This window comes from Penicillium antarcticum, assembly GCF_028974205.1.
Source record: "Penicillium antarcticum strain IBT 31339 chromosome Unknown utg000006l_segment0_segment0, whole genome shotgun sequence".
Taxonomy (NCBI): domain Eukaryota; kingdom Fungi; phylum Ascomycota; class Eurotiomycetes; order Eurotiales; family Aspergillaceae; genus Penicillium; species Penicillium antarcticum.
Window position 1 is genome coordinate 1,183,092 of NW_026695304.1, and position 17,085 is coordinate 1,200,176.

The 17,085-nt window shown below is 49.8% G+C and overlaps 5 protein-coding genes across 5 annotated transcripts; 3 read left to right on the top strand and 2 right to left on the bottom strand.

The window, feature by feature from the left end:
- Nucleotides 1-428: 428 nt before the first annotated feature.
- N7508_006526 (putative RNA binding protein Ligatin/Tma64) lies at nucleotides 429-2,500 on the top strand (the record flags this gene model as incomplete). The annotated part of the gene is made up of 3 exons (XM_058464592.1): nucleotides 429-449; nucleotides 546-1,356; nucleotides 1,413-2,500. The coding sequence occupies 3 exons, from the start codon at nucleotides 429-431 to the stop codon at nucleotides 2,498-2,500; spliced, it is 1,920 nt and encodes a 639-aa protein (XP_058318445.1).
- Nucleotides 2,501-3,407: 907 nt separating this feature from the next.
- On the top strand, nucleotides 3,408-4,339 carry N7508_006527 (alpha/beta hydrolase; the record flags this gene model as incomplete). The annotated part of the gene is made up of 3 exons (XM_058464593.1): nucleotides 3,408-3,465; nucleotides 3,515-3,897; nucleotides 3,986-4,339. The coding sequence occupies 3 exons, from the start codon at nucleotides 3,408-3,410 to the stop codon at nucleotides 4,337-4,339; spliced, it is 795 nt and encodes a 264-aa protein (XP_058318446.1).
- A 467-nt stretch (nucleotides 4,340-4,806) lies between these two features.
- N7508_006528 (uncharacterized protein) lies at nucleotides 4,807-6,788 on the bottom strand (the record flags this gene model as incomplete). Its single annotated transcript, XM_058464594.1, has 7 exons — nucleotides 4,807-5,117; nucleotides 5,180-5,547; nucleotides 5,607-5,966; nucleotides 6,047-6,253; nucleotides 6,303-6,426; nucleotides 6,474-6,607; nucleotides 6,670-6,788. The coding sequence occupies 7 exons, from the start codon at nucleotides 6,786-6,788 to the stop codon at nucleotides 4,807-4,809; spliced, it is 1,623 nt and encodes a 540-aa protein (XP_058318447.1).
- A 1,236-nt stretch (nucleotides 6,789-8,024) lies between these two features.
- Nucleotides 8,025-9,344, bottom strand: N7508_006529 (AA9 family lytic polysaccharide monooxygenase; the record flags this gene model as incomplete). The annotated part of the gene is made up of 1 exon (XM_058464595.1): nucleotides 8,025-9,344. The coding sequence occupies one exon, from the start codon at nucleotides 9,342-9,344 to the stop codon at nucleotides 8,025-8,027; it is 1,320 nt and encodes a 439-aa protein (XP_058318448.1).
- A 2,511-nt stretch (nucleotides 9,345-11,855) lies between these two features.
- N7508_006530 (putative membrane-tethered transcription factor (SPT23)) lies at nucleotides 11,856-16,139 on the top strand (the record flags this gene model as incomplete). Its single annotated transcript, XM_058464596.1, has 3 exons — nucleotides 11,856-12,482; nucleotides 12,531-15,950; nucleotides 16,008-16,139. The coding sequence occupies 3 exons, from the start codon at nucleotides 11,856-11,858 to the stop codon at nucleotides 16,137-16,139; spliced, it is 4,179 nt and encodes a 1,392-aa protein (XP_058318449.1).
- Nucleotides 16,140-17,085: the final 946 nt, after the last annotated feature.

Consider the following 17,085-nt stretch of genomic DNA (forward strand, 5'->3'; position numbering starts at 1 on the left):
CTTCATTTTCTCTCCTATCTTTCTGCAGTACTGATATTGCAGCTCCAACAGCTGATAGTGTGCATAGAGATGCGTGAAAATCGGTTTAGAGCCTGACAAAGGTTTGAAGCTCTATTGGCGTTTGGGCTATGCTTAACCCATGAGATAGATTAAAAATATGCGGAGAGAGTCATTCTAATACATGCAGTATATTCTATTCAGTGGGAAAATAGACGAATAATATCAATTCGGAGGAAAAGGCAAAGACGTGCGTAGCATACTCCGTATAGCTTCGCGTCACAGGCAGAGTTCGAGGTTTCGGTGTGGGTCTGATTATGTTGTCGTCCCTTCAACTTCTTTATTCTTTTCGCTCAACCTCTTTGCAGCTGGTCCTGCTTTGCTTTTATTCTACATCTTACAGATCAGAATACCTGTCTCGACCCGCCAACATGTTCAAAAAGAAGCCTACAGTGAATATCCCATCTCCCCGCACTGCCCCTCCGTCGGAGCTTGCTGGAGCCAGTCCCTCAGCGCAATGGAAACATGGACATACTGACTTGGCATAGATCAAAAATTTGGCACCTCTACGGTCATCTGATCGGAGGAAGATCGCGGATCAGATCATCAAGGAATACCAGATCTCCATCCCCTCGGCTTCGGCCGAAGATTCAACCTCTACCTCACCGAACCTGACATCGATCCGAAATGCGCTTCTCCCCGATAATTCGCTAACCGCGCGATTCACAACAACCGCCGGACCAGACCTTCGAGAGCTCACAGGCATCGTATATGTCGGCGCGCATCCCGACGGCGAAGAGCGCGTGCTATGGTTCAAGCTGGAGCATGGCCCGGGTGCCGACAAGCGGCTTTACCCTACTGTCTACACACTATGGAACAACCCAAATCTCGTTCCGTTGCTCTACACTCCAGGATTTGTGATGGGGAAGCTTCATGGTGGGGCTGACCTTATGACGCCTGGTCTTGCAAACGAGCCACCATTCCCCGCAAGGGCTGTCAAGGGTTCTGTTGTTGCGGTCGCGAGCGTGGATACATACACCGTGCCTCGTTTTGTTGGAATTTGTGAAATCGATGTTTCGGCGCTCGGGGAGGTACAAGGTGCAAAGGGGTCCGCTGTTCGTGGATTGCATTGGGAGGGTGATGAGCTTTGGGCATGGAGCTCTTCATCACGGCCGGGCCGACCAGGTCCAGAATACCTGGAGGGCTGGGACGAGGATGATCTTGAAGAGCTTGAGGAGGGCGTTGAAGCGTTGACAGTTGAGGAAAATGGAGGCGCGCAGGAGACCCAGGAGACATTAAGGGACGAACCCGTTTCGGCAGAGGAGGCCGAGGCTGAAGAGCCAGAGCCAACGACAAAGGGTAAGTCTATGCTGAAGAAGAATTGTTGCATTAACTTGAATACTAATGAAGAACAGAAATTGATGATGCCTTCGTCAATGCCTTTGTTTACGCTCTCTACAAGCTCAAACAGGACAATCCCTCCGCCAACAACCATGGCCTGTCATTGCCAATCTCACCCTCGGCTTTAATAGCTAACCTCACGACCCCTTACCTGCCTATCTATACTGCTCAACAGGCTCAATTCTATAACATCAAAAAGACAAGCTGGAAAAATGTCAAAAAGTTCATCAAGCATCTGGACAAAACAAAGCTCGTCAAATCCAAGGATCGCAATGGCCAGGAAACCGTGATCCTTGATGTCGACTTTGGTGATCATCGCGTCGAGCGTTTCGTTCCATACAGATTACCCTCGAAGAATGCTCTCGAAAACAGCAAGCCCTCCGCATCAGAGGGGAAGAAATTAGCTCCTACCGACGGCGGTGATCCCTCAGTGGGACAGACGATCAGCGTACAAAATCTCTACCGGCCGTCGGGAAAATTGATCCCAAATATCTTTCCCGCGCTTTCCGCGAGCAATTCATCCAATTTCTACAAGTACTCCGACATCTCCACCCATTTGGATCAATATCTGCAATCGCAAGATCCTCCAATCGTCTCTCGGGAAAACCGACGCATCATCACCATCAATCCTTTCCTTGCCAATACCATCTTCACCTCAGACTCCACCGAAGATAAAGGAACACTTGCACGTGGCAAGATCACCCGCGATGGTCTTCTGAAGCGCATTGCCGAAGATAGAACTCTCGTCCAACCGCATTACCTGATTTTGAAGAACGACCAAACCATTGCAGATGTCAAGCCAAAAGCAGGCACTGCTCCGAAGGTCACCGTCACTCTCGAGAAGCGTACAGGCTCGAAGACCGTTACAAAGGTTATGAACTTGGAGATTTTTGGTATGATCCCTACACTTCTATCACAAGAACTTCAGAAGAAGTGTGCAGGCAGCACTAGTGTGACACAGGCTACCGGTGCACCCAAGGGTGTTATGGAAGTACTGGTTCAAGGTGATCAGCGAAAGGCGATTGAAACAGCACTTGGACGCCGTGGGCTCAAGAGCCAGTGGATAGCAGTGGTGGACAAGACTAAGAAAAAGAAGAACTGATATCAGAACATAACACTTGACAGACTACATTACCATACAAATGAAAACACCTCTACGTGCTCCGTAAATGGGGCTCAGGCTCTACATTCACCAAGAATAGCTCATTTTCACACCGCAATGACCAAAGTACCACAATGCTCCTCACCACGTTGGGAATGTTGATACCGAGGAAGGGATGGATGACCCATCACCCATGAATGCATTTGTACAACCACACCATGGATACCATCTGCCGTGCGAGTCGGAAAAGAACTCTTCTACGCTCCATGCCGGGTTTGTGCAACGTACTTTCCATACATGACTCGCCACTGAGGCAAAATGATGATAGAAGCTCAACTTCGAGCTCACCTGTTTCACCCCCTTCGCAGATCTGTACAACTGGGACAACTCTCAACTGTGTTCTTTCGCAAACTAGATCCACCGAACCGAACTCATGACTAGTTGAGATCGATGTTGGCTCTGAATTGCTGATTCGGGCAAGAACAAGTATCAACATTGCCAATGACGAACAGTAGGTCCTGGACGCAGGTGCATGCCAGTCAAAGGTGATGCCGTCAGATTGATTCCGCTTTTCACCCGTTACACGTACTTCTGTTTCATGATCAATAATGAAACAAGGAACGATGATTGACGCCCATCGATAGATCTACACTGATTTACCTTGCCACTCTCATCGCCGGGCTAATGCAAAGCTTGCATTGATGTCACTCCTACCATTTTAACGTCATTGGGTGTGGACTGGGTACATCTATGTGTCACCCAAGATCAGTATACGGAACTCAGGCGAAAGATTGCACACTTACTATGGAGCGTAGGCCTATATAAATCGATAGGACTCTAGAGCAGTTTGGAGGTCTGATTCTTATGACATAGTCAATTTCAGGTTTCTGCTATAGTCTCTTCCAAAATGTCTACTACAACATACAAATCAAGTCCATCATGCGCTAAAGTCTTGATGCTACATGGTAACTCGCACGAAATATACACCTCGTTCATCTAATTCAAGTCATCTAGGACACGGCCAATCTGGTCAATTCTTCCGAAGCAAGACTCGATTTCTGCAACCAAAGGCAAAGCAACTTGTGCTCAACGCGTTGCAACAGGATCCATCCCAAGGTCAAGTTGATGTCGTCGAGTTTCATTATCCATCAGCTAAGCTGCCTGTCAATCCGGATAAGCCTCAAGGAGAAGAAAATCACACATGGGCATGGGGATACGGCGATATCGACGAAGACCGGATCCGGGGTCTAGAAAAATCCATCAAAAGCATCATGCGATACATGAGCAAGTATGGCCCTTTCATTGGGGTCATGGGATTCTCAACAGGCGCGACCGTTGCTGCTATCATTACTTCGCTTTTGGAGAAGCGGAAGTCGCTTTGCAACTTCGAGTTCAACGTAGGTACAACCAAAAAAAGAAAAGAAAAAAAAAAACAAACGCATCACGTTTCTTTTCAGTGTGAAAAAGAATTCTGACCTCCAACAGACTAGCCACCCTCCATTGGAATTTGCGGTGTCTTTTTCTGGTTTTACACTTGCCAATCCGTTCTACGACCCAATATACAGCCACATTACCACGCCATTTCTGCATGTCATTGGTACACTGGACACGATGATTCAGGATTACCAATCTTCAAGGCTCCAAGAATGTTGCGAAAATTCTTTCACGCACTACTTCATGGGGGCACATTATGTACCGCGCTCTGAGGAATTCGTGGGAGCCTTGGGTAGATTCTTCGAGGAGGTCTTGCTTCTCAAAAAAAACAAGGAACAGAGTCTTGAAGATGACCAGGACGAGGCTTGGGAAGACTGTGAGGACTGCGAGGTTGATGCACTTTAGAATTCACTTTTTCCATGTATTACTTGCTTGAATGTTTAGATTGTCCATCTTTTTTTTTTTTTTTGTTCGCACAGCTTAGACTCCTCGAATGGTAGTAAGACCCAGGAAGAGCGTAAAGGCCTCCTTATATATGCATGATGCCACTTCCTGACTATTTCGCAGGGTGTTTGAGGCGATTTTCGACTCAGTTTATTGAGAGCATAACCATAGGATCGGTTCTTCGTTTTGTAAGACGCGGGCATTTCTTTGATTGAGACACTATCACAGCGAAGGGTCAATGTCATCAATTAAGGCTAGGTGAATGTTGCGAGAGTGAATAAGGACAGACAAATTCATTGTAACATGTTTCCGGAATAGTAAAAGCCAAGCAACGCTCTTTGTAAATTGACCGCCTTGACTTAAGTATCTTTAGTCAAAATCTCAACCGGCCACCCACCGCCATATCTTGTACGAGGACATCGAATTCGCTATGTAGCAACATATTGCCGCCCACGCTTAAAAATTAGCAATGATGTTGGAACTTGCAAAGCAGCAAATGCTATCATAGCCTGAAACTGCACCGTGTAGCTCTGGGCAAAGACAGTTCCTGCTACCTGTTGAACCTTCTCTGGCAGGGTTTCTATGGCACCAGCTCTTTCAATGACTTGATTGACCTGATCAGTGGGCAATTGATTGGGCAAGTCACTTTTTAATTTGCTGTAAAGGATGTTTGACGCAATGGCTAATCCAATGGCTCCGCCTAGAAATCGAGCTTGATTCAGAGCGCCCGTAGCCGTAGCTATAAGATATATATTAGCAGCGTCATAGTACCACGCGAGTTAGAGAGGAATCGGCTCTCACCTAAGTCCCGCTCTTCGATAATAAAGGGAACAGCCAATGTGAGTATGCCGATCGTAATCCCCACACCAGCACCAGCGATGGCCTCGAATCCATACCCCTTTGCAGGATACGAAGAATCCTCTGGGAGTGTTGCCAAGAGCGCCATGCCAATAGTGTGTAGTATAGATCCAGTTAGTGCGAAGTACACCACAGGGATGCGAAGCTTGCGGCTTGCTAGACATGTCACCATAGTAGCCACTGTCGCAACTGCAGCATATGGTATGATATGAACACCGGCATCAAGAGGCTTGAGTCTGGTGATGAGTTGGAATCTTTGGGCTAGGTAGACGATGACTACATTCCAAGGACAGCCACAAAGGAAGTTGGTGCTGTGGCAGATACAGAGTCAGCCAATATTCAGGAAAGGTTGTCTTTTGAGTTCACTTACGCCAACATTCCCATCCATGCCTTATTGTAGAAGAACCGCTTCGGAAATACGGGTTTCAGACCGGGCAGGAGGTCAGGCATTAACCATTCCCATGCAAAGAATGCAACCCACATAGCCGCCGAAATAACGATTAATGCAATTGCAGTTCCCGAGGACCAATCGAACTCGATGTTTGTTTCGTTTAATACCGTAACCAGGAGAAGAGATGCACCCAGTAGAAGGAACGAGCCCAGCGCATCTAGGCTTTGGAAGAGCCCATAGCTCGGTATGAGGGCGGATAACGGCTGTGGTGTGATGCTACCAAAGTGCGAAGGCATGGCAGCAATTAACATGAAGATTGCTAATCCTCCTGGAGGGAGACTGTTTCGTAAAGCTTTGAGTTAGCTCTCCTGTCTATAAGAAAGAAAAAAACGAAAGCTCTATCCTTCAATATCACTTACTTGAGATAGAAGGCCCATCTCCATGCCGAATTCTCCGCGACAAGACCGCCGAAAATAGGCCCAGTCAACGATGCGAGCGCGATCGTGACGGCAGCCAAGGCGCCAAACAATGGCATTTTGTGGTTTGGGGCAATTTCATACACGCATAAAATGACAAGCGAGTAGACTCCGGCCCCTCCCGCACCTTGCAGTGACCGAAATATGATCCTGATAGAAAATCAGCCGTGTGCCTTGGATGTACAGCTCTGGCACTTACAAGTGATCCATTTCTTGAGACAATGCACATCCCAGAGAAAACGCCAAAAAGACAACCATTGAAGCCAGTAACGTTCTCTTCCTTCCGATAATGTTGCTGATCTTGGTCCATACTGGCATGAAAGCTAGATTGTTAGATCATTTGAAGATGGTAGTGGCTGTTGGTGCTCACATGTATACGTCGTCAAAAAGCCTGTGACCACCCAACTTGTCTTCTTGAACCCGTCGAGATCATTTGTGATACTGACAAGCGAGGTGCTCACGATTGTTACTTCAAGGTTGACCAAATACAGTCCGATAAGGAGACTAGATGATTAAAGTCTGCATTAGTGACCAATGATAGCAAAAGAACTTGAAGCCAAGTGTACCCTGTTGTAATAACCCACAGCCTCCAACCTGTCGGATAATCGATTTGGATGTCCAATTCATCCTCGGACGTTTGACGATCCCGGGTAGCGCTAGTGTCGTCGCTGCTTTGCTTTTCCATTTTGATATGCGATGCTTTAGCAAGTACGATATTACCAAGACATATACTAATAGAAGAAAAGAGTTATACGCCCTCATTGAATCTGTTGATTTTGTACCCTCAACAAGACCATTACGCAATAGTTCTCTTGAAGCGCAGAATCCCACCGAAGGCTAGACTTAGGTTGTGCAACCACATCCGACATTCCTGGTGTAATGCCCTGGAGAAGTTCGGAATGGCTCCCCATGAACATCAGTTGCACTGATAGGAAGGGGACTCGCGGGAAGCCTCGGCTATATGCCGTCCCTTGATGTAAGGCGTCACAAGGCGAAATTACCGACATTCCAGTTACGGCATCTGCTGCGTCTATGCATCAAGAATCACAGGTGCCGGAATTCGAAGACGGAGTAAAATAGAAGATATTGCAAGTAGAACTATGATCCTTGTTTGAGATAACTAGTAGTATTGAACCATTATTCCGGGAGCGTGTTGAACCCCTTCATAGCATCAAAGACCACATTAGAAGATGTTTGGCAATTTGAGGTCCTCAATGATCTCGGTTTTCTCATCAGATTGACTCGGTGTAACAACCACCAAATCCCGAGATCTTGAATGAAGGGGAAGAAGCCATAACGGGGTTTGCCTGCATGGGCACCAGAGGAAAGCCATATCTACGTCACTGATTGACCTGATTCCGCAGTCTTCGATCGAATTGAAAAACTGGGGAAAAGTCTTCTTCCGATGACTTCAAGTGTGTAACGCTGGTCATTCCCAACGATGATCTTCATCGACGTCCTTATCGGTAGAATACGTAGTGGTATCGACAGCTACACAGGACCACTCATTTGCTGCATGTTGGAAAGCTGAAGAGGGTGTGGGTCCAATCTGATGGCCTGCGCCCTATTCCAGGTTCGAAGGCCCCAACCCAAGGTATCTACAAAATGTCTGGAGTTTACGGAAATGAAGGCAAAATTGAGCAGTCTAAGCAATTCCATTTATAAGAAAAAAAAAAAAAAAAAGAAACACAGTAGGCGAGTTTCTCATCTCCAAAAGAGGAGGAAAAAAGAAAGGAAGGTAAAGAAAATCCCTGGGATGGTGTTGTTACATGCAGTCCTCCCAGAAATCACAAGCCAGACAGGATACCACATCCGTATTCCAACAGATTCCAAAAAACGGACGAACATACTAAGAGAAACCGAGATATAGATATGAACATTCAAACATCCATCTCTATACATCTAGCGGCGCTGAGCGCTTTTAGATAGACAGGTCACGGGCGTGCACCTTGTTGTCGGAGACAAGCCACTTCAGGGTAGAGCGAATGACGCTGAGGAGCTGATCGGCGCTCAGGGAGCTGAGGTAGGATGAGTAGTCTGAAGTGGAGGGGGTGGAGCTGGAGCCGGAGCCGGAGGAGCTGGAGCCGGAGGAGCTGGAGCCAGAGCTGGTGCTGGAGGTGGGGACGGGCACAGCGGCAGCAGTGGTGGTGGTAGCAGCGGCGGAGGTCTCATTGTCAGCGGCCGGGGCGACGCTCTGAACAGCCTGGCCAGGGGCGGTGACAGTGGCGGCGCTGGCGGTCTGGATTGCAGGCTGGTCAGTAACCTGAGCAGTAGCATAATCGGTCACAGTGACCTCAGAGGGAGCATTGTCGACGGGGGTAGCCTCAGCCGCGCTGGGCATGGAGATGGAAGGAATGGAAGTAGGAATGGATGAGGGTGAGGGAGTGGCGCTGCGGGAAGGACGCTTGGTGCGGCTGTAGGCCGGGTGCGAGAACGAGCTCGCGATGGGGGTGGCACTCACGGTAGAGGCAGCGGCAGTGGTGGCGGAGCCGGAGGAGGCGCCAGTGTACAGAGCGGGACCGGGGATGATGTAGGAGCTCATGGAGGTGTAGATGCTGACGAGAATGCCGGGGTCGGTGTTCTTGTACAAAGCGGTACCGAGAGTACCGCTGGGTTTGTCGCTACCACCACCGGTGACCTTCAGGTTGAGACACTGGGGGTAGTTCTGGGCGCCATTGATCTCGCCGGAGGAGTGCAGGGCGATGATCTCGTGACGGAGAACGTAGTTGCCGGAGGCGATGGTACTGGGGATAGTGACAGTGCGGCTGTTGTTGGCGGCGATGAGCTGGTCGGAAGCCCAGGTGCCGGGAACGGAGCTGTCGTCAATCAGGCCACCCTCGTCGATCTTGAAGAACTCAAGAGTGGTCTTGTCGACGGAGGAGCAGTCACCGTTACAGTTGGCCATGTAGGTGATAACGGGACCGTGGTGGGACTCGGGCCACTCGGTCCACTGGAGCTCAACGGAGCCACCAGCCTTGACCTCAGCGGAGATGGCACCGGGGGTGGCATCCTTGTGACAGATGATGTCAGGGCTGGAGTAGGAAGAACCGTCGATGAAGCCGAGGTCGGTGGCATCCTCTGCCCATCCAATGTTCTCGGGAACATCGTTCATGTAGTTGTAGCTTGAAACGATGAAACCCTTGTAGTAGGTGCCATCAACAACGGCACCAGAGACGTAACCGTGACCAGCGACCATGGAGGCCGAGGCGAGGACGAGACCAGCAATTTTGGACACAGACATCTTGAAGAAGTTGTGATGAAAAGGACGCACAGCGTTTGGATCGAAGGATCAGAGAGCAAGAGAAAAGAATGCAAAGGGGACTTCAATCAATGAATTCAACCCAAAATAGTAAAAAGAGAGAGGAAGGTACTGGACCGTGAAAAGAATGGATTGCAGAGGACTGATGGATTGAAAAAATCAACTCACACGGTGATGCCAGAGTCTTATATGCTCATCCTCATCGGCACCATAGCTCTTTTCGGTATGAGAGGAGCCGCACTTGTTTCCCCTGCCAAGAGAACCCATCACGGAGCAATTCATAGTTCAGGTATGTCTCCCACTGCATGGATTTCCGCCCTCCTGCTTCTGCGCCCATAGGTGGAGAATTTTCAGGGACTGAGACACCAGCAGCTCCGTGGTGAGAGATAAATGAAGCGAGTTGATCTTTAACGCGCTGGGTGTTCCCAAGATGCGCTAAAAAGAAAATAAATTAAGGTATGTCCCATCGGACTAATGAAAGAGAAAGTCAATTAAGGTATGCCCCATCGGACAAATGAAAGGGGGGCGTTTGACAGTGAGCCTGCTCTGGTTGGTGTCTGTCGATCCCTGGGCGGTTGTCTGCGACAGACCAAGTTTCATCGTGACAGTCGCGAAGACACTAGGGCTTCTGCTCCCCTTTTTGGAAGTGATCGGTCACTGCATCGATTGACACCTCCACGATGCCAAGGAGCAATCCGAGCTCCTGCGCTTCGGAATAATCTCGTTGAAATATAGGAAAAGCTTGATCAATAGGAGACTGATCCAGGCGACATGTCTCCACCAGGCATTCTGACAGGACTAGGGCTGTCTAAAGTACACAAAATGAATCAAGTTGAAACAGAGGAAGTGGTGGGTGATGATGCGAGGTAGAGAGTGGCAGAATGAAATATTTGGGGTCGGACAACTCAACGGGTTTTCTCTTCTTTACAATCCAACCGGTTGATTTTACCATCCAGGTCTCACTCTACGCCTGTTTTCTCCGTGCTTTCTCCGAGAGGAACTTTAACTTGACCCTTTGGCTGAGGGGCATCGGCGCTTATACGCATTCACTCTGAAACACCCGGCACCCCGACCCGCATGGAGTCCGAGAGCGGCCTTTGACCTGCATCGGTGACAGCGGGCTTCGACTCGGAGAAGTTAATCTTAAACAGGGGCTTAAAGCTGAGAGCTCCTTGCATAATAGAGCTTCGAATTAAGGACTCAGGCGCAAATTGTTTATTTTCCAAATTGAGGCCAAGACAATGACGCCGTTCAAAAGGCCCAGTGCATGCTGACTGCATTGTCTTGCCATCCTGAGGAATTATCGCCTCCAAGATACCTTGGACGTGGGCTAAGATATATTCCAGGCACACCTCTCGCGAATTCAACGGGGACAGTGCGCATCATTAGCCGGGCAATCACCCATGCAAATCTAGATGCACCGAATGGAATGTCAGTCTCGGGCGTGTGGCTGTCCGTGAACTCGAACTCCATCTGCAGGCTTGCCTCCACGGTCACGATAATCCCTCGGGTCTGCCTTTGACCCGATCTCTACACATACAGATTGCGTGAGTTATACGGGATGTGCCGTGTTGAGGGCTTTGCGCAAACCGATGCCGACATGGGCTCGGGAGATCATGGCGATCATATCCAAGTCTCAACGTGCGGGGGTTGATAAGGTGGTCAACCAAGTGCACTGCAGCTAATTGGGTTACTCAATGGTCGGACAGCCGATAGCGGGAATATCTAGCAAGGGCATGATAGCCCGACGTCTGTGGGATGCTTGGCAAAATACGTAATGCAAGTATCCCGGGCAGTCAGGCCACTCCCAGAAAAGCCGGATGCGTGGAAGAGAAGAGAGAGGTCCAACAAGAAAAGAATGTGCGGTGACACAATTTTCTGGCTGGAGTATGTGATCTGAAGTTGAAATGGACAGGAAGATCAGAGGCTGTCAAACGGCCGACCAATCAGAGTCGGTGAACAGCGTATTATGTGTACCGTTTTGGTCACCGCTTTTAGTGCCTGAGGTGTCAAGCTTATAGTGATTGAAAGATAACATCTCAACGTCGAGTCATCTTGTTTTTGGTTATTCTGAATTGGGCGAACCATTTCTATGCTTCTTTCTACTATTCTAGTTCCGTATAACCTTACATAATCCCGAACTGGTGGACTTGCTCTATTGACGTTCTGCCGGGCTAGATCGGCACTCACACTTTTCCCGCTCTCCTTTCCTCCACAAGTCCAGGCAGTGACTTTCCCCCAAACAACCAACCCCATATCTCATCACTTTCAACCTCCCGAGTGCAGGGCCATGGTCTCTGGAGACTGGTCCTGTTAGAACTTGTGTCAGAATTGTATCTCATCTTCCGACCGCGAGTCAGCTTTTGGCAACTGTGAAGGTGGCGGGTGAATTCAACTGTTGTGATTTTTGTGATTCAATTTGGAGAACAGCGAAGCATGGGATCAGCACAGGCACCCTCTTCACCCGCATTTCCTTCTCTGGACCCGATCATCATGGACGACGATCTGGAGTCCACCTTCCGCAACGCCAACATGGACTTCCTCGACCCAACAAACCTCGAAATTTCGACTGAAAGCGCCGGCGGAGACTTTGATGATTTGTTCGCCAGAGCGACTACTTCCCGTCAGAACGGTGCCTCGGGGCCCTCGAAACCATATCAGGACCAAAACCCCCTGAGGCAGGTGTCTGCTTTTGCGGCTGACTCCCCAGCCGAATCGCCCGATGATTCCAGTCGTAGTTCTTCGTCCGAATCCCCGCGAAACCACCTACGACAAACCTCGATTGCGTCCACAAACTCCGCCGCTCATAGCGAGAATCCTATGGCTTCTGTCAACTATTCGGAAGACTGGATGCGCCCGGAATTATCGTCTGTCAAGGAGGAATCACCGTTCAATATTGAGCCTTCATTTCCTATGGATAGCGGATTTTCCATGGATCCCGATCTCGAGGTTAGCAACAAAGCGATGGATGCCGCCTTTGATTTTGAAAGTGCGGCCAGCAGCCCCAGTCCGTTGAAGTCCGACCATGCCTCGCTACCGAGACCACAAAAACGCCCTAAATCTCACCTATGGAGTCCTTCGAGTAACCACGCTGGGCTTTCATCCGATGCCGCAGCTCCGGTGAGTCACCAAGTCCTGCCTCGTCGAAATATGGCTAATATGTCTCAGGTTCATGCGCCGGGATCCCCGTTTTTCGCTTTTGGACTCAATGGCCAGTCACCTTACTCAAACAACATGCATCATGATTTGGAAGGATCGGTTCCGCAATGGGGTGGACAGTCGCCTTCATCTCTTCTAGAAGAAAGTTTCGGAGGCATCAACATGAACCGGCAATCGCCTCTCAACGCCTCCCTCTCGCCCAGCATGAACTTCGGCTCACCCGCAGCATACCCGTTCCCTGTCAACTTCGCTTCCTCCCCAGCGCAACCTCCGATGAACTCCGCAACCCCTCTACAGCACGTTCTTACAGTGCATCCGACTTCCCTCAAATCTCGTGTCGAAACCCAGATCCCCATCCGATTGACCCTCTCTCCTCTTCCCGCTGGCGTTAAGAAACTCCGCCTTCCCTCACACACCATCTCGAAACTCAAATTCCTCGCTCCTCCTGCTACCGAACCCCTCAATGACACCCTCCAACTACACACAAGTCTCGTTTGCACAAGCGCCATGCAAGATCGAGAAAAGATGAAGCGGGCATTTGCACGGACAAGGGGTGGGCACTATCAACCAACTTCAGATGATGAGCGTCCATTAGACGGAGGTGACGTGAAGATCTGCAGCGGATGTATACAGCGAGAGCGCAAACGTGCTTCCCGCAAGAAGCAACGGAAACCTGAGGAGGACGAATTGTTCCAGAAGGATGAGGAAAAGCGTGTCATTGTTTTCAACACCAGCGAAATCAAGGAGTGGACAGAGCCATCGAAGAACGCCAATGGCAGCTATGGTGACATCGGATCAGCACCGCCCGGCTCTATGCAGGTAGAGTTGCCCATGCGAATCGCTTGTTACTGCCGGCACCAAAACGAGAAGCTCGGATTCCAGGTCATTTTCACCGTTAAAGATCATGCGGACAATGTGGTTGCCCAGGCCATCACTAATTCGATTATGATTACCGACGACCACAAGACCCAGGCTCCTTCCGCGCCTGTGCCCGCTGGTCCTTCGCCTTCACTTGCGGATGGGACACAGCTTCCAGGAATCGGCGTGTTCCCCTCGGGGCAGAATATGGAGAACGGAAAGAGTCCTTTCGCTGGGCCCCAATCGCCGACTGATCTGCAAGGTCTCCAGCAAAGGTTCAACTCTCAATATCAACTTACGCCTAGTTCATTTGCAACTCACGGCTCGGCAAATGGAGCCTCGGTGAACTCGCAATCATCTCGAAGTCTCTCTAGAGGAGCTTCGCCATCTGAATTCCAAGGGCCACAAAGCAAACGACGCAAGCACAGCAGTTCTGGAAGGCTACCTTCTGAACTGACGATGACACGTCTTGAGACCCCTCAGTCATCTGCCTCAGCAATGAATAATGCCGCACAAATCGCAGCCGCTCGTGGCTATGCTTCACCAACCGAACGGCCTTTCGTCACACCATCTTCGATGAACGGGCAGTATGGAAACGGCCCCCCGACTCCCAACCAAACCAATGACAACAACCCCTTCTTCAACCCTACTCCCGCCCAGCGTCAAAGCTTGGACAGCCTGGCTCAAGTTCCTATGGGGTCTGCACCTGGCTCTGCCCACCCTAGTCGTCCTGGGACACCGGGTGGCTCAAATCGCAATGGCTTCCAGGATCCAAACCTCGCTCTTGGACTTGGTGCGAACTCATCAAGCCAGGTTTGGCCTCCACTTAACAATGCTCCCAATAGATTGCCATCGGTCATTCACAAGTTGGTGCCTGCCGAGGGCTCAATCACTGGAGGTACTGAAGTGACTTTGTTGGGTAGCGGATTTTATCCCGGCATGGAGGTTGTTTTTGGTGACACACTTGCAACAACCACCACGTTCTGGGGTGACAAGTGTCTCAACTGCCTGACTCCCCCTGCTCTCCAGCCAGGTTTGGTGTCTGTAGTCTTCAAGCACGAGCACCCGACATTTGGTCAAGTTCAGCAGCCTCAGCCCCTTATGCCGAAGCAGCAGCTGTTCTTCCGTTACGTGGATGATCGTGAGCTTCAAATGTACAGGTTGGCACTCAACATCCTTGGTCAGAAGCTGGGAAGCCAGGCGGACGCATTCCAAACGGCTCAGCAGATTATGGGAAGCGATCCGAATGCCTTCTTCAACATGCAGGGTGACATGCAAGGCAACTCTACTGGTGGTCAGCAACGTCAAGTCCCCGGACTTGAAAACCAGGGCAAGCTCAGCGATCTTGACTCTAAAATGCTGACATACTTGGAATTCATTGACTTGGACGACAGCCCACGTTCTCCACGGTACAATGCTCGCAGTGCTACAGGACAGAGTCTTCTTCACTTCGCTGCTTCTTTGGGACTGACTAGATTCGTTGCTGGGCTTTTGGCTCGGGGTGCCAACCCTGATGTCCAGGACAACACCGGCAATGCGCCTATGCATTTGGCTGCACTCAATGGCCATGCCCATATCGTCAACCGCCTACGTCTGACCGGTGCCAACGCTAATGCCCGCAGTGTTCGGGGCTTCACTGCCGCCGACTTGGCGACAACCCTTGCAGCACACCAGGCTGCCCTTCTTCCATCCCGCCACCACCGGTCTCGCAGCGTTGGTTCCCTCACATCTCGTCGCCGGCAAAGTAGTTCAGCTTCGCTCAGCTCCATGTGGGAGGTTTCATCGGCCTCGGGCTCTCTTGGTCATGCTGTTGATGATTCGGAGGACTTTGACGATGAGGATGATTCCAGCGATGATTCAGACTCGAACTCTCTTCACTTCCCCTCTTCGCGTCGTTCGAGCATGCATCAAGATGTTATTCCTCCTGTTGTGGATAACAGTGAACAAAATGCTGCACCTGGTCATGCGCGAGCCTTTGCTCCACCAGCCCCTCTTGTCGCTTGGCGGGATCAGCTGGCTGTCCAAATCAACCAGTTCCAGCACAGCGTGGCGAATGCTTGGCCCACCATTCCGGCTCTACCCCAGATGCCTGCAATGCCTGCGATCCCCGCAATTCCTGCCCTTCCAGATTACCAAGGTCAGGGCATGATGCGCCGCATCACCAACCTTGTTCCTCACCGGCCTGCTGCTCGCGATGGCTGGTGGGATTACCTGAAAGGTAACTCGGCACCAAGCCCAACCCAACCACCATCATACGATGAGCTGTATCCTCGCCCAGGGAACAATGCCGACGACGACATGAAGAAGACATCTCTCCTTCGCGCCGCAACCGAGGCAGCTCTGGATCAACATTTCGAGGCCCAGAGCGAGGTCCAAAGCAGCGCTACCGGCGTGGCATCATCATCGGCATCAGCTTCTGTTCCTGCCTTGGCTCAGGTTGACAAGGAAGAGCTCAAAGAGGTGACGATCGGACGCAAGGTCATCTCGCGTGAGCAACAGAAGCATCTCCGAGAACAACAGGCCCGACGAATGAAGGGTCTAGGCAACGACCGCAACCTCTACTTCATTTGGGTAAGTAACCACACTCCATCCCCACTCTTATCGTTCACAACTAACACATCTATCTAGATTCCCCTTCTTCTTTTGGTTATTTGCGCATGGGTACGCAATTATGTACCCGGAATCTGGCAAGGCGTCACGGACAGCTTCGAATTTGTGAAGGCTCGCTCTACACAGCGGGCTGTGGAAATGGGCATTTAGATTACCGGTAGTATTCTTTTTTTTTGGTCATATATCTCTATGGCGTTTCCCCTGAGCGACTGAACTTTCATATAACTTAATCCGTTGGATTATCTGTCGGTTATCTCTTTTTTTTTTTGCCTCTTTTCTTTTTTTTTCTCTTTGTCCCCTTTCTGTTTATAATGACGCGGCATGAGACTATGTTGCACCTTCTAGTAGCATCCAAATGTACAGATTTAGCATAAGACTTGTTTTATCTCTCTATTACTTTCTACCTTCTCACTACCCGCGATTGATTTCATTATCTTCTTGGTTTCATATGACTACGAGGTCTCTCCACAATAGAATAAGTACATATGGTCAAAGGTGCCGCGACACAGATGAAAAAACAAACAAACAGGTATTGTAATGTGTCGCCCCAGTACCATCTCCGTAGGTATCAATATCGAAATCGTCATCCTCGCTGGCAACATCCCAAGAGAACTGCATAAAGATGTCGACCGATTCCTTCGAGCCGCTGCCATCTCCAAAGGCGGCAACATAAATTATTATCCTCACTTGTATCATATCGGGATTCCTTGAGGGTCATGTTAGCAATCTGTATTCAGTTTTATCATGGGAAGGAATCATCACATACTATGCAGTGAATCCGCCTCTTTATCGCGAAGTCTCGATGGATTCCACTTCGACGAAAAGGACCACATTCTTGATGAGTTTCCGGTTGAAACCTCCCTCCTTGTTGCCGTCGGTATCTATCTCATGCTCCTGGATAAAAGTAGAGGCGGTCCTCATCTCACGTTAAATGGGGGAGAACCTGTCTCAATTTTGTGATAGTGCAAAGTGCATGGACTTCCATCCCAGTACATTGTAGGAATATAGTCGGCACCTTCTCACCATCTGCGAACGGTACGTTTGATTTTTGTAAACTGTTCATTCGTTGAGCAGCACGTCTGTTGTTGTTGAGGTG